At 41.2% G+C, this 16,161-nt stretch overlaps 2 protein-coding genes across 3 annotated transcripts in view; both read left to right on the top strand.

The window, feature by feature from the left end:
- Nucleotides 1-41: 41 nt before the first annotated feature.
- Nucleotides 42-14,657, top strand: INPP5K (inositol polyphosphate-5-phosphatase K). 2 transcript variants are annotated; one of them, XM_039720757.1, is made up of 13 exons: nt 42-215; nt 2,251-2,358; nt 3,122-3,230; nt 5,714-5,830; nt 6,118-6,290; nt 6,871-6,982; nt 7,589-7,698; nt 8,260-8,286; nt 9,953-10,145; nt 10,372-10,509; nt 10,942-11,025; nt 11,810-11,914; nt 12,187-14,657. In XM_039720757.1, the coding sequence occupies exons 1-13, from the start codon at nt 181-183 to the stop codon at nt 12,301-12,303; spliced, it is 1,428 nt and encodes a 475-aa protein (XP_039576691.1). In that variant the 5' UTR covers nt 42-180; the 3' UTR covers nt 12,304-14,657. The 2 variants fall into 2 exon arrangements, with proteins under 2 accessions (XP_039576691.1, XP_039576692.1); XM_039720758.1 differs by lacking the exon at nt 8,260-8,286.
- MYO1C (myosin IC) overlaps nt 12,284-16,161 on the top strand; it is a 57,000-nt gene continuing 53,122 nt past the window's right edge. The window contains exon 1 of the mRNA XM_039720753.1: nt 12,284-12,383. The gene's annotated coding sequence lies outside the window, so the exon portion shown is untranslated. The remainder of the gene's footprint in view (nt 12,384-16,161) is intronic.

Genomic DNA, 16,161 nt, shown 5'->3' with positions numbered 1-16,161 from the left:
TCCCGGCCGCCAGGGGGCGGCGCGGCGCGTGCCCGCCCCCGTCACGCGCGGCGATGGGCGCGGAGCGCTGAGGGCGGCGCGGAGGCCGCGGCCGGGCCGGGCTGCGTGAGGGGAGCGCCGGGGGCTCCGCCGGCCCCTTCCCCGTCCTTCGGGCAGCGCTTCGCTGCGAGAACCCCGGGCATGGAGACCGCGGGCCTTCCCACCAAGGAGCTGAGGTGAGTGGTGGGCGCGAGGCGCGGGGCTGAGGGCGGCTCCGAAAAGTGGCCCCGAGCGGTTACGTAAATGGGGGAGAATCAGCGAAACTTGTGTGTGCGTGCTTGTTAGCGCAGAATTACACAGGTTGGCGGCGTTGCGTAGTCACATGAAACAGAGGAGAAAAGCTGATTTTCTGCTTTGGAAGGTCGGTGCTGGAGTGGTTCAGGGAGGCTTATGGGGCATTTTTGGGATTTCCCGGAGCTCTGTGAGGGCACGAGCATCTGCGCTTCTGTAATGGACCGGTGTCTCCAACTTGTCACTTTGCGTGAGGAAGGAGAAGCTTGAGTAAACACAGAGCTTCTGCTTTTACGGTGTTTTTACAATGTGTCTTCTCTCTGTGTCGGTGTCCCGTCTGGGCTGGGTTCCTACAGAAACCTGCTTAGGTGGGATTTGGGTAACAGCCTGTGACAGGAACACTTAAACAGCCCAACTAACAGCTGACAAGAGCTCAAATATCCTAAAAATCCTTTGAAGGCTTTATTATGAGCACTGTGACCCTGAGAAATTCTCCGCTGTTGAGTCATTTGAGGCTTAGCAGCGGTGATGCTAAATAATGACTTTAGTAGTTGCTTGTATTTAGGACAGTGTTTGTTTCTACCTCTGAGATCTGTTTTTAGCAGTGCTGTGGTCACTGGGCACCTTGAGGAATTGAATTTCTGTCTGTAATGACTGATGGCTTCAACATTATTTCAGTTTTGTTTAATCAGGTAATTGTCTTACAAAATTAGTAATTGGAGAGCATTCCCAAGTGATACATTTCCGGTGGCAAAATTAGATCTGCAGCCTACCTTCATTTTTTTCCCCCTAGAGATTTGTTTTGGAGTAGCTTTTGTGTGACTTCAGCTGTGTTACAAAGATACTCTATTAGTGAGGGAAATTATGTATCATTTTAATCTATTGTGCAAGGTTGTTTTCCAGCTTTTCTGTATACATTTCTCTTGATTGTGGGATAAAAACACAGCCTTAATAATGGGTGTATTGATGGGATTCAGTAATTATCAGTGTTCATAAGGCCATTCTGGAACTCTAAGATGAGGGAAAATTAACAATTTATTATTTTTAAGCCTGTCTGTCATGTAACAAGACTGACAATAAAGTGAATCTGTTTTTAGAAGCTCTGTTACTGAAATAACCATTTTGTAAAAAAACAACAGTGCTGTGATGTGAATGTTGAGAGTCAGTGGCTTTGCCTGGTTCTGCTCAGAACTCTGAATGTTGGGAGCTGGAGATTACCTTTCTCCTTGCCTGCAGACAGGCACATGATCGATTCAAATCAACAATAAATTCTTTTAAACCCTGAGCTCGTCGAATTAACCACATTAAATCTATTATGAAAAAAACAATTCACTGTGTGTGGTAGGACGTGGCTGCAGCTTTTGTAACAACCCAGCCAGTGTGGTGGGAACACCACAGGTTGTTTTTTTTCCAGCATTGCTGCACCTACATTTGCCCTTTTGCCTTGGAAGCAATGCTGAATCCCACAAGATCTGAAAAAACCCTTACCAATCTCTTGATTTGAATGGGCCGGTCCTTCAGGGCATAGCTTCACCCCGGAGCAGATGGCGTCGCTGAGCAGCGAGGATGCATTTGAGCACTGCCAGGGGCTCTCCCTGGCCGACGTGGAGAGCGCGCCCAGCCTGCGCAGCCGCTCCGCCAGCCTCAGCAGCGCCGGCTCCAGCGGCCGCCTGCAGCTCCGGCACAGGGTGGCCCAGCTGATGGCCTGCGTGGAGGACATCAGCTCGGATGACGAGATCCACGAAGAAGTGTCTCGCACTCTGGATGAAGCTTTCCTCATCTGGGGGAGAAAGCTGAAGGATAAGTGGCAAGAGTTCAGGTTTTGCTCCCTCCAGTTGGTTGTTTTCGTGTTGGCGTCTAGATTTCTGGTTGATGGAAAGTGGCAGAAATTCACTTAGAAATTAGGACGTTCTTAGAGTTGGTTGCCTGTCCGCATTTCAATTTTAGCATTGGTTTTGTGTGGTTTCTGTTTGTTTTTAGATTGCATTTAGTTACCTGGAATGTGGGCACAGCTTCTCCCCCTCCCGATGTCACAAGTTTACTCCAGCTCAACTCGCTGGGCCCCACCACGGACATGTACGTGATAGGGTGAGTGATATTAAAGACTTGCTTTGTGAATTTACTGCAAATCTGCTGGGTCTCAGCATGGTGTGTGTGAGAGGACTGTGTGATGTGAATCACTGCCTGGGAGATGGTTTAACACCACTGCTACCAGAGGGTGAAAACTAACTTAGTCTAGCAGGGAACAGAGAGGATTTATAGCAGCTGGCTGCTGCTGTGTAGTGGCAGAATGCAGAATATCTTTTGTAAACACACAAAAAGTTTGGGCTGCTGTTTATATTTTTGATAGCATGTTCATTTTGATATGAAAGTTATTGGAAATTCAGTATGTTTTAAGGGAATTAGTGCAAGCATGTTAGGCACAATCTGCCACTGTGTTTTCCAAACTACGTTGAAATTCTGAAGTCCTGACAGTGGGCTGCTGTTTATATTTTTGATAGCATGTTCATTTTGATATGAAAGTTATTGGAAATTCAGCATGTTTTAAGGGAATTTGTTCCTAACAAGCTTGCACTATCTGCCACTGTGTTTTCCAAACTATGTTGAAATTCTGACAGACAGGTTTTTATAACACATCTTGAGTCTGGCATTGTCTTAAACTCTATCTTCAGGTGTATATAACCTCCTTTAATTTTGTTTTACTGTGTCAGATGTGTTAGATCTGTGTGTGTGTTAAACTGCTTGAATGAAAAATGAGCAGCAAGAAATTTCTGGGGTCTGTGTTCTGCAAAATTCCTGTGAATTCTGTCCAAGCCAGCTGGTGCAATGTGAGTAATTGTGATGTATTCAGCTTACAGGAGGTGAATTCAAAAATCACCAATTTTCTGTCTGACTTGGCATTTGATGATCCATGGAGCATTTTTTTCATGACTGTCCTGTCTCCCTTGGGATATATCAAGGTAATTATTTACACCACTCTTACATGTCACAGCACTGAAGTAAAAGTCTTAATTTTTTTCCCTCAGATTATCCATAAAAGAGAAGTTGATGGTGTTTTTGCAGGTGTCTGTCACTTCCATAGGTATACATGTGTTACAAGTGATTCTTCATCACACCTGTGTTTTCCTGTTTTTCATGTGATGTGAACTCATACTGAACAGCATTATTTCTTGTGGCCACAATATCTTTATCTCTCTCTTGTTTGTAGAAAAGTTTTTTGCTCTGTGCAATATTGGGGAACTGTATTGTGATGCTTCTAATGTAGTCTTGCACTATAAATATCCCAAGCAATGGCAGTGATTTTCGTTAACATTGGTAAGGCTCCTTTATCTTGTTTTGGTTTTTTTTTTTCTTTTTCCAATTTGTTTGCAGGTGAAAATAAATTGCATATGTGTAAAATAGGATTTTAGTGGGTGTATATATTTATGTGAGGACTTGATTTTTAGTTGAAGACCTATAACATTATATTGGAATTTAAATGATAAGATTTTGGGGTAATATCAGGGACATAAGAGCAGCTGAAGTACTGGCTATTTTAATAATGCCAACAATAAATGTAGGAAGATATCCTGAATTTCTCTATAAAGAGAAATTCATAGCCTTTTGTAGTGGTTTTCTAAACCAAGCACTATTTCTGGCTGATTTTGCTGAGGTGATTGCATTATCTGCACGCTAATCAGACTCAGTAGTTGTGCTGTTCTTTTAATTGTAATTAAACAAAACAAAGGACCCATTGGGAGTTACAAAAAGAAAAAAACCCACATTGTTCACTCTGGCCTAAGTCATTGCTGATAAAAATTCAGAATCTGGCCGTGGGCTGACATTCAGGCCCTGTATACACACAGTTAAAAGAATCCCTGCTGGTATGCCTGGCTGATTTTGAATTCTAATTTATAACAGAGGCACTTTGGAGCACACTAATGAATGGATGCTGCCACCTAATGGCTTTCAGCAGGACTTGATTAGCTCTAGTAATAAGGGGGAGCTGTCAGGCCGGGTCAAAATCAAACCAGGCAGAAGGAAAGGTTATCCCAGGACTTAGCCAGGAATTTGGCTGAGCAGGAGAGGAGCACTTACCCCTTGGCTGACCTGTGACGAGGTTGGGTGTGGAGGGAGAGGTGTCATCCTTGGGACATTCTGTCCCCTCGGTAGCTGGGTCTGTTTTCAGAGTGTTCAGTTGGTCACAGTCCATTCTTCCAGCATCCACAGGATCGTGTTCCCTCTGTGCAAGGGCTTTGCTTGATTTGGCTCTGGGGGCTGGTGGGACTGCTGCTGGCTCCAGCAGGGGAGGGGTCAGTGCCTGCTTGTGCTCAGATCCTGTAGATCTTGAGAAACCTCTGCCACAGCAGAGTGAAGTAAAGCAAATAACTAATAAAAGGACTGGAAGATCTTGGTGCTTCATGAATGTAATTATGGAAAGGAGAATGCTGACTACTAAAATATTTATGCATCGTTGCAGTAATTGCAGTCCATTGTTTCAGTATTCTGTGTGGTATTTTCTTGGGTTCAAGGACAATGCAAACATTAAAATATATTCTGAAATAATTTAATTGTGTAGATAGGGAGACAAAGAAGGAATTCTGCTTTAAATTTTGGGCTGAATTTTTTGTGCTTCTCTAGCAGTTGTATAGTCAGTTTTATTCTAATGTAGTCTTTTTCTAAATTAATCCAGCATAAAATTGAGCTACAGTTAATGCATTTCAATGCCTGTATTTTAAATTGAATCATGATCTTAAAACACAATGAATTTTGCATCTCATGCCAGGATCATTGTAAAGTCCATAAATGTTCAATGAAGGACATCTTTATTAGACTATTTCCACACACAAACCAAAAAAACCCCAAACCACAAAACCCCCTTGTCTTATATGCCCTCTAAGTGTTTGGTAAATCAGTTTTTACAGGCTCTGCAAGGCAGGAGTTTCTGCTGTTTGCAGCTCATTGTTTTTGCAGATGCCTGGAATTGACTGCTGTGCTTTTGAAGGCATCTAGAATATTTAATGATCTGCTCAAGGATGCTTCAGTTTGAAAAAGCTGCTGCTGTTGGAGGACTTGTAGGTGTGAGTTATAAAGCTTTTAGTGAAAAATGAAGGATTTGGTCCTTCATGAACAGGATTCTTAAAGACAGAAAGAAACAAGAGGCTGGTGAGGCAGAAGAAAAGTCTTTAAAGAGGTTTGGCCAGGTGCATATTTTGAGGGTGACTTCTAATTGAAATATAATGTTGGAATTGTGTTAATTAGATGAGGAATTGATCACATTTCTTTATAAAAATATGTTTTTCACAGCACTGAAATGAATCTGCATTTACTGTCACAGTATTGAGGCCAGGCTTGGCAAGGGAATTGCATAACTTCTTCTATGGTCTTCTTCACCTAAAAGCTCCTGTGAAGTAAACCCAAGGAGCTCCTGGAAATGACCTTTCCTTCTTTTCTCTCTCCCCAGCTCTCCTCCGTTCGCATGCAGGGGTTGCTGCTTCTGATCTTTGTGAAGCACGCGCACCTTCCCTTCATCCGCGACATCCACACCCACTACACCCGCACAGGCCTCTATGGCTACTGGGTAAGGCCTGCCTCTGGTCACTGCTGGTGCTCCCTGCTGGGACAGAGAGGATGTGCTCTAATTAAAAATTAATAACCTGACAAGCAGACTCGTTTGTTTGAACCTCGTGGGCAGCACAGACCGTAATTTCAGATTTCAGTTTGTTTGCTGATACGCAACAAGTTGTGTGAAGGAAATTGTACTGATTTAAATCTTAATTGCAAGAATTAAAAGGTTGTAGGTGGTGTTAGTTCCATTTGCAGGCACTGACTGCAGTTTCAGGGAAAGTTGTTCATCTTCCTTGCCAGGGGAACAAAGGAGGAGTCAGCGTCCGCATGTCCCTCTTTGGGCACACGATCTGTTTCATGAACTGCCACTTGCCAGCTCACATAGAGAACACAGAGCAGCGACTGGATGACTTTGAGAAAATTCTGGAAATGCAGTTTGAAGGAGAGGGTATTCCAAGTCCCTTGGATCACGAGTGAGTTGTTCACTCAGTTCTATGTTATTTTTATCTGTTATAGGGTGAACTCTTGCACTGAAGAGTTTTGGGTTTGGATTTTTCATCCATCATTTTATTTTAAATGTCCCTTCAGCCTGACCCTGAACTCTGGGAGAAAAAAAGACAAATGTCTGTTTTACAAGACTGTTCTCTTCCAGTCTCTAATTACATTGATTTGTTAGCATATAGATTGTACATGTCATGCAGGAAAGCTTTAGAAGCTGAAGCGTGTTTGTACCAAAAATCCTTTAGGTTGCTGTTAAATGTTCAGAGATGCAAGATGCAGGAGCAGTTAATATTCAGGCAGCAATATGCAAGCAGCAGGAATGCAAGGGACTTACTGTTTCAATTACTTTTTTTTGTCGTTGTTTAGCAGCAGGTCCCTGCGTAAGCTTATCTATAGCTACTTAATGTTTGTGTTAAAGCTGTTTGCATTAAGTAATAAAAGTGATTAGAGCACCTAATTAGTGTAATGGCTAACATTCTGTCAAATTCTTCCTTTGAGTTAATAGATTCATATAAATCTTCCTTGTTTGATGCATCTTGGTTTGGTTTTCAGGCTTCTCTTCTGGTTTGGAGACCTGAACTTCCGGATAGCAGATTATGGGATACACTTTGTCAGAGAATCTATCAATAACAAGCGTTTCAGTCTGCTCTGGGAAAAGGACCAGGTGGGTTGGCTCAGTCCCTCTGGGGGTTTGGTTTTGGTTTTAATGCACACAAACACAATGTGGGAGTTAAATTACACCCCGAGCTTCTAATTTCTGTTAAAGAACAAAAACTCAGAGCTGTCATGATGTGGAACATGAAGTGGTCATAAGCCCCAGCTAATTGCAAACTTTTTCTGCTTTTGTGCAGTTTCTTACTCATTTACAATGCTCCTGTTTGACTGGAGATTTCTTTGAACTTCTTGTCTTGTCAGTTGTTCCTCACCTTTATCTCTCCTCCCAGTAATTCTTTTTAAGACAACATTTTTCTGGATGTTTTGGGTAGAATTGCCTCTAAACTTTTAGATGGATTGTGTCAAGAGTTCTGGCTATAACAAAGAGACCCTTCTGAATTTACCTTTCCAATGCTGTAGTTAGTCTGGATGTTTTGGGTAGAATTGCCTCTAAACTTTTAGATGGATTGTGTCAAGAGTTCTGGCTATAACAAAGGGGCCCTTTCCAATGTTGTACTGACTGCAATGTTGAATTCTTGGAAGATGCTCTCCCAATCATCCCTTAAGCTCTGATTTTTTGAACATAATCTTTAAAAGTTACTTTTTATTTCTGCAGTTAAATATGGCAAAAAAGAAGGAAGCATTTCTGAAGGAATTCAAAGAGGGTCCTCTGCAGTTTAAGCCCACCTACAAGTTTGACCTTGACTCGGAAGTCTATGACACAAGGTAAAAGATAAAATGAGTTTAGATGTGGAATATGAGAGTGAGTGTGGTGCTTGGTTAAATATCACTTCAGTAATCAGCAAACTTGAATTTCCTGTGTACTGGGGCTGTTGAGCTTTCTGTTGGGCTTGGATTGATCAAATCTGAATAAATTAATATTTTTGGCTGAAGAAGCTGGGGTCTGCTGATTGTATGAGGGAAGAAATGAAACAACGCAGCTGCCTTTTTGGAAAGACCAGATTAACAAAGTAAATGAGCACTAGTTTAAGCTGCTTCTGTTTTGTTCTTTCCTACTAAAAGTGCTCATTGGTTGTCAAAAAGGAGCAAAAGAATAATTGTCTGTCATTTTTTCTTCCCTTCTCTGTTTAAGCATTTTATTTGATATGCTGGTATTTGAAAATTAATGTATATTTGTCTTTATTGATTGCTTTAAGTTGAAGATGGGGTATCTTAAATTTTCTGTGATACTAAAGTCTGTTTGTTAAGTGTTAGTGTTATGTTTCCACAGAAGGATAAGTTCCTGTCCAAACAGGGTTTTGTACTGATCTTTTTCTTTATTTCCAGAGAACAGAAGTCCCTGTTTTGGTTTAAGTAAGAAGAGAACTTTCTGAATTTTGTAGTTATTTTTAACATTTCAGAATCAAAGCAAGGCTCCATCTGAGCTTTTGCTTTGATTTTTGTGAAATATTTGAAAATCAGATGGCAGCTGATTTTCTTTAGGGATTTTCTCTAACCTGTCTGAAAGCTGCAATGTTATCTACTCTGCTGTTGCACTGAATATTGGAAGTTATTCATGTGGACCCAAAGACATTTTGCTTCCCAATTTAATATAAAGAGATGTAATGGGACCAGCAGTAAATCCATCTTAAAAAAATACTTAAAATAATCCAAACCTGGACATTTTACAAATGATTCATAGCCTGGTTGTCTGTATTGGCTGATTTAGAGAGCAAACAGTGTGGTTACACATTCTGTGTGCATCCTGCTGCTGTTCAAGCTACCAGAGAGACTTTGCTCAGATGGGGGAAACCAGCAAGACCTCGAGGCAAGCACCCTGCAACGGTTGCTTTTACTGAAGCTCAGAGAATTTTATTTTTGGTACTCCTTCAGTGTGAATTCTGAGGGTTTCTTTCCCATCTAATACTCCATTTTCTCTAAAACAGAGAGTGTTTTACCTTAAGTTGTTCTTTTGGTATTTCCTGCACAGCAGAGCAGACATCTGGCATCTCCTAAAGATTTCTGTTGGTTTATGGAATTACTGCAGTAAGTGGGATAAGGCCCTTAGTAATTTCAAATCTTTCCACTTTATTAAAGGTAGGAAGGGGTAAAACAAAATTATGTGAATATTGAACCAAATGGCCTTGGTTTTGATATTTAAACTGACAGTTTTCCTTACACATCCTGCTTTTAACTTTCACAATCCAATCCAGTCCGTTCTAATTCCTCTTCCATAGGGTATGATCTTTTCTCCATTTCAATTTGAAGTGATCCACCCATCCAGAGAGTTGCTGTTAAGCCTTCCTCCCACTACAGAGACAGCCACAGAGGGCTCTTGTCTTCTGGTGTAATTGATATGGTATAAAAGGAAACTCTGCACTGTGATAACAGTTTGATGTATAGTACAGTTGCAGGCACAACTTCCTTGATTATGGAATTTTGAAAGCCTGTTGTTATGAGACAGCAGTAGCTTGCAAACCTGAAATGCAGGCTGGTACAACTCAGAAGAACTTCTAAACAGAGCATTGCTGTGGCACCTGTGATGGCCATAAGCTACCCAAGTTTGTCCTGTCTTGTGTTGTTAAAAGAAACTTGCTCTCAAATATTTTGAATAATTTCAAATCATTCAGACTCTTCCTACATATTCCTTATGTTTAGACCCTCATTTCTCAGAATATTGTACGTTTGGAGCCTGGGGCAGTTGTTGTATTATCTCTAAATTCATGCATGTTTTTACAGGGTTTTAGGAGAAAGTATCATTTCCTGTATGAAGCCAACTAACCCACTGAAATGTCCTTCTCCCCTTCATTTTACTCCTCTTTCAGAATGCCATGATCTGTGCTGAATGGAGTTCAAATTAAGGAAATGTTGCTTGTAAAACACATTAATCAGAGCTGTAAAATTAAGCTTGGATATGATTGCCTCCTTTTATTAATATGTAGCTCACAGTCTTTGAACTCTGAGTAGATTTTACACAGCATTCTTAGCTTTTGGCAACTTGTTTCTCTGCTCATTTTACTTTTTATTTACATTTTTGCAGTGAGAAGAAAAGAAAGCCAGCCTGGACTGATAGAATTCTATGGAAAGTGAAAAATCTCAGCGAGGCTGCATCAAAAGAAGGCGAATTCCCTGAAGAAGAGAATCCAGTTTCTGTTACTCTGATTAACTATGTCAGTCACATGAGCTATGGCATCAGTGATCACAAACCTGTCACAGGAACTTTCAAGCTTGAGGTGCTGTCCCAGTTATGAAAAAGTTTGTTTTACTCAGTATTGCCTTACAGCTGCTGATCTCCTAAACCATAATCTCTGTTTCATCTCTGACCATAGTAAAGGCAGCAAATTGCTTTCAGGTTATTTCCAGTCAGTTAAAGAGTCCCACAGGTGGCAGTTGTGGCTGAGAAGAATAACTGAAGGAATGACAGGCTTGACTGAGTTTAAACTTTGTTTTTTGGTGTAGATGAAGCCTCTTGTCTCAGATCCCTTGGTGGTGCTGAATCCTGAGGGTGACTGGAGTGCAGAGCACGATGTTGTCATCAGCTACTCCGCGGCGCCTGAACTCCCCAGCAGTGCTTGGGACTGGATTGGGCTCTTCCAGGTAATGTCACCTCATCGTGGCTCTTCAGCAAAGTTGGGGAATGCGACTGCAGGAGCTCCTGGAGAGTTTTAGAGCACTGATTCTTGCGAGGGCAGAGTTCTGTGAAATAGTTGTGTGCTTGATTGCTGTTAGTTTCTGTGTGCTGACAGTTTAGTTCTACAGCACGTGAGTCCTTCCACACCCTTTAAGTCCTCTGCTAAGGTAATCTGGTTGTTTATTGAAGTAAAATGTTGCAGAAGCTGTGGAAAGGAGCTGACGCAACAAAAATAAAAGTCAGTGGAAGGGTGATGTGTGCATGTCCCCAAAATGTTTTGATCCTAAGAGTGTTTTAATTACTTCAGTGAAACAGTAAACATCTCTGCAACTTTGTTTTTCATGTAGTATGGCTTTTGTTTCCATCAGGAAGCTGATAGTTTGTATCTTTCTCTGCAGGTGACTTTCAGGCATGTGAAGGATTATATTACTTACGCTTGGGTGGAAGATGATGAAATTTCTTCCAGCAGAAACAGCAAACAAGTAAGTCAGTTGTATTTCTTTCTAATGTAGCTTTTCATAGAGTGGCATTTGAGGTCTCTTCCATATCCCCTTCCCCTCAGGGGTTCTGTATCCTCTTCCTAGTTGAAGCTAATTGGGAACAATATTATTGTTTAAAATCCCTCTTCCTAATTCTTCCTATTGAATGTTTTGGTCCCTCTTTAAAAACTGCTGTCAGCTACAGAGCCTTGTAGTCATGATTATTTAAAGTGATTTAAACAAACAAACAAAACAAAAAAAAAAAAAAACCAAAACACCTTATTTTGATGCCTTGTAGTCATGATTATTTAAAGTGATTTAAACAAACAAACAAAAAAAAAAAAAAAAAAAAAACACCTTATTTTGAGGCAAATGATAAATATCCAGAGATACTTATCTGAACAAACAGAAGTTGAAATTGGGAACAGAGGCTCCTTGGGACAGGAGCAAGCCACGCTTGTGGATTGCTCTGCTGTTGCCACCAGGAGGCAGCTCCACTCCCTCTGCTGCTCTCTGGCTTTGGCCCTTCCCTTCCAGCCACTCTGGGTCTCTTCTCCCTTGTCACTGAACCAGGCCAGCCTGCTGACATGGTGAAGGATATTCCTTCTCCTCCCTGATTTAATTTTCAGATGGTTTCCTGAGTTATTTTCATCCCCATCCGTTTTAGCTTACGTTTTAAAATGGGCTTATAAATAGCAAATACTAATTTTGATGGTGGCCTGAAGGGCTTTTTTGTAAACTTCTTTTGCTGTGGAAGTTGCTCATTGCCTGTTCTTATTCTTGCCAGGTTTACATGAGTGCTTCAGAAATACCCAAGATGGGAGGAGAATTTTTGCTTTGTTATTTTAGCAATAACTTGCAGTCAATAGTTGGCATCAGTGAACCTTTTCAGGTAATACATTAGGAAGCATTGATTAATGTTGATGTGATTTTTTTATTACTCCATTTGTTTTCATATGCCTCTGGACATAACTGTTTTAGTCCTTGGGAAGGTGGCAGCAGAAGGAATTTTTAAAAGGATATGTCCTGGCTAAAAAGGATTTCCTGATGTGCTGAAAGACTCTGAGTAACTGTTAGAGAATTTTTATATAATGATGTGGGTAATACAGAGCAACACAGTGCTTTTGAATTGTTAATTTGGTTTTTATCCTTTTTTTCTCCTAGATTCAGCGTAGCCAAACACCAGTTGCAAAGGGTGTGCCAGAGGAAGAGAGCAGTTGGCTGCACAAACCTGACAATCCAGAATCAGCTGGTGGTTCTGAAAATAGAAAAGGCATTTAATGGTCCTGGTTCAGCAGTCAGATGATTCTTTATGTCTTAGTGATTGTAAGCTTTTGCTCTTAGAAGATGGAGTAAGACAGGTAGGAATGTTCAGAAACTTTGGAAGCTTGTAGAAGATAATTTATTGTGGAAATGGTTTTTTTTATTCTGGGGAGAGTAACTCTCTTGCACTGGATGAGAACTGTAAAATAGCACTTAAGGAATGCTGTATGTTTTAAGGTGATAGGCATTTCTGATGCAATGATTTAACCTAAGGAGGTTGCAATGTTTAATAGGTTTTTAGGCTTGTTCCTTTTTTGTAGAGGGTATTTTATTTACAATGCAATATTTACTATGCTGTAACCACTTAATAATTGATTTCCAAATTTTGAGTTTAAATGAAGTTATTTAAAAATTATTTATTAGATACAGCTAGTTAGCTTGTTTTGAAATTTTATTTGACTTTCAGATGTAAGCTAATTACCTTTTGGGAAACACCAGTGACAACAGGTCACATGAAAAACAAAATCTTTGGAGTGTGTGAAGTCTCCTTTGGTAGATCCTTCTCTTCATGCCTTACTGAAGAACTCTTGTAAGATTTTCAATTTTTGATTCTTCCAAATTGAAATACATTTATCAAAATGCACTATTCCTGATTTCTGAAATTCTTATTTTATAAAACAATTAAGCAATTTGCCTGTTGCCTTTACCTCCCTCATTAAAAAAAACATAAAATAAACCCATTTTTATACCAGTCCCTGGCTTGGAGTGAGCCAGGATCCCACAACTTCTGAGGGAAATTGCAGAAGTTGAGAAATGCTTTAGCACAGATGAGCAGCCCATGGTTGATGATTTGGCATAAACTTTGAAAACTGTAAATATCCTCAATTTATAGCAGTCTGTCTGCAAACTTTCTGTTTTTCTAGAGGTGCTCAGACCTTTCTGTATCCTGTGCACTTGAGGGTGGAGATGGAAGAGAAATTTCCTGTACCTGAAAGGTAGTTAGCTTCTGAAAGGCTCTTGTTTCTTGATGGGGAAATAGAGATCTTTGGAAGGGGTAGGAAAGGGCACCAACATTCCACAGAATCTCAGGCTGCAGTGCTGGGACAGAGCACTTTGAGTGCCATGCTCTGCAGCCACTGCTCCCTGCCAGGTGTGGTGGGCAGAGTCAGTCACTCCTCACTGGCACAGGGATGGAGAAGAGCAGGTTTGGGTCAGGAGCAAGAGCAGGGGGTGTTGGGATGCTCATCCTGGAATTCTGCTTCACAACTGAGTGGATTCCTTTTTGCTCTTTTTCTCAAAGCCTTATTTTTTTCAGGGTTGTTTTGAGATAGAAAGTTAACAGCTTGATAGGATATTTGTTTTGGTTTTATCATTCACTGTACAAAACCTTTTGAGGTCCAGGTGTCTTTGTGTCCTGTTGGAGCTCTGACATAGGTTTCTGGTTAGGTAGTTGCAGTGGGCTTTAGGAACACTTGGCCTCTGTAGGTTTTAGCTGTATCTCAGCTTGATGCTTGGTGTTGGGAATACTTGGTGAGTAGTGAGGGCAGGTTCAGAGGATACTGTGTTCATTGCATGGATTTACACTGCCTTGAGGTTTACAGTTTGTACATTCCTGTTACACTTTGGAACCATATTAGAAACAGTTTGCCCATTTATACTGGTCTCCCAAGAATTTGTTTTGCACTGAATCTTCCAGATACGTGACTTCTCTTGCAATTAGGGCATCAGACAAACCCCTGCTTTGAACTGCAGTCCCTTCTGCAGTCCCTGAGTTGTGCTCTGTCTCTGGTTTCACTGGTGTAACTCTGACCATTCTCCATGCAAGGAGATTCTGTGGAGAGCCCCAAGAGCAGTGGGCTTTGAATTCCAGACCACAGCTGGCAATTTACTGTGGACCAAGATCCAGTTTCTTCTAAGCAGGGTGCATCTGCTGGGCAGGAGCAGCTCAGAGGGAGCCATGCAGCCTCTTTGCAGGGGCAAGACACTCGAGATCCTTTGTGTTTGTGGGAGCTGAGAACCCTCTGTCACTGGACACAGAAGCTGCATTTTGTAAACTGATCCTTTGAACCACGGGACTTCCCGGAAAATGCCCCCAGCAGCTGGGATTGGAGCTGCTTGTGTGTAAGGAGGATGCTGCACAGAACTCTGCTCTTCTTTCTTCAGTATTATGCACACAGAGGCACTTTTGTTTACTACTGTTACCTATGGTAGCTTTTCAAACTATTCCATGACCTGTAATGATGCAATTTCTGATGAAATTTATCTTTTCTTAAAACACCTTTAATTGGATGTTATAATCACTGGAAATGTTTTTATACTCATGTGTTTTTCTTTTCATGTACCTCTAAAATAAATCCTGGCAGTGAAGTGTTGTGCATGGCCTCTGTTAATTGAGAAGGAACAGACTGGTTTGGGTGGGGAGGATTCATTTGTAACCTTTCTCCAAAGCACTTGTTTTGGTCATGTTTGATGCACGGATACAAAGTATTTTAGAAGGAAATAAGTAACAACCTGTGGAGGACTTGGGCTGCAACAGAAGAGCAAGGATAAATGCTGTTTTTCCTTTGGACAGAGCAGATTAATTTTTCCCCCTCTTTCATTTAATCCAGTATTAAATGCTCTTGTGGTTTTGCAGTTTCTGTCCCTCTTCCCCATTGAGGTTTTGACATTTTCCTTGTAAAAATGCCCAGACCACTTGACATTGTTTCTTGATTTTTGAGGTTCTTCTAATTTCACTTTTTCACAGTGAACTTTTCCCAGTGTGATTTGAGGTGTCTCTTTTGTCTTTGTGAAAGATCTGCTAAGTTCTGCATCATATTTTAAGTGTTATGTATTTTAATATAAATTTGCACTCGTTTCTATCTAAGGATAGCTTTTCATAACTCCCTGCTGTTGAAGAATTAATTTTCAAATGGGAGCTATATATCCCAAGGGATGTTATCCAGTCTAGCCTCGTTTAACTCCCCTGTATTTCTGATTGCTGGCTAACCTCAGGATGTGCAGTGTATCATTGCACACAGATAGGACAGCTCTGTGTAAACAGGAAATATTTCTAAGATGTCTTGCGTGTTTGTGAGACCCTAAAAATACTTTCTGATAAAGACCATTGTTTCTACTACCACTGCTTCCTTCTCTGCTCTTGGACACTGAGTGACACTCAGATGAACTTGTCTGAATTAATATACTGCAGTGGAAAGGCCAGTTGAACAAAGCTGGAGTTAGGTTTTCCTTGAGAGAGGAAATGATACCTTTTTTGAGAGCTCTGTGTTGCTAACAGGAAACTTCCTGTGGCCCTTTCTGCCCCTGGATTTAGGAATTGCTGTTTGCACGTGATTGACACAAAGCAATTTCTGTTTAATATACAGTTACTCTGGAAAATTATCTGCTCAGGAACTGCCCTGAATTGTTTAATTGCTTCAGTTTGAGGAACATCATGGATCTGTGTGTGTACATCCCACCTCCCTCCATTACAGTAGAACTGTCATCTTCCACTTACAGGGTGTCTGCAATTAGGGAGAACTTGGGGCAGCCTAGAAAGCAGCAGGAGAAATCTGTGTGGGAACAGCTGAACACAGCTTGGGAGAATCACTGGAGTCAAACAGGGAAGTGGGAGATCTGGGCTGCAAACTGGCAAGAGGAAATGCAGAGGTGCAGGAAAAATGCAGAAAATATGAAGATAGGCACTACAGAAGGATGAAAAATAGAATAGCAAATGTTTTAACCTGCTAACCATGCTTTGAAACTGGCAGTTCTCAAGTACAGACGTCAGCTCTGGTAGGGAATGCTTCAGCATCATTTGTCAAGTTCTAATTGCAGTGTAACTGTGGTTTTACACCTCAGGCTCATCAGAGACCACACTGCTCCTCTCTGCCCTTT

The sequence above is a fragment of the Passer montanus genome, unplaced genomic scaffold (genome assembly GCF_014805655.1).
Source record: "Passer montanus isolate IOZ18808 unplaced genomic scaffold, ASM1480565v1 scaffold44, whole genome shotgun sequence".
NCBI classification, from domain to species: Eukaryota; Metazoa; Chordata; class Aves; order Passeriformes; family Passeridae; genus Passer; species Passer montanus.
Note: the sequence above shows the minus strand (reverse complement) of the source record. Positions and strands in the feature narration are given on the sequence as shown.

Coding starts and splice junctions, on each gene's coding strand:
- INPP5K (XM_039720757.1), top strand. CDS start 181: ATGGAGACCGCGGGCCTTCCCACCAAGGAGCTGAG. Junction 3,231..5,713: donor CTCCCTTGGGATATATCAAG/GTAATTATTTAC, acceptor CTCTCTCCCCAG/CTCTCCTCCGTTCGCATGCA. Junction 6,983..7,588: donor TGCTCTGGGAAAAGGACCAG/GTGGGTTGGCTC, acceptor TTATTTCTGCAG/TTAAATATGGCAAAAAAGAA.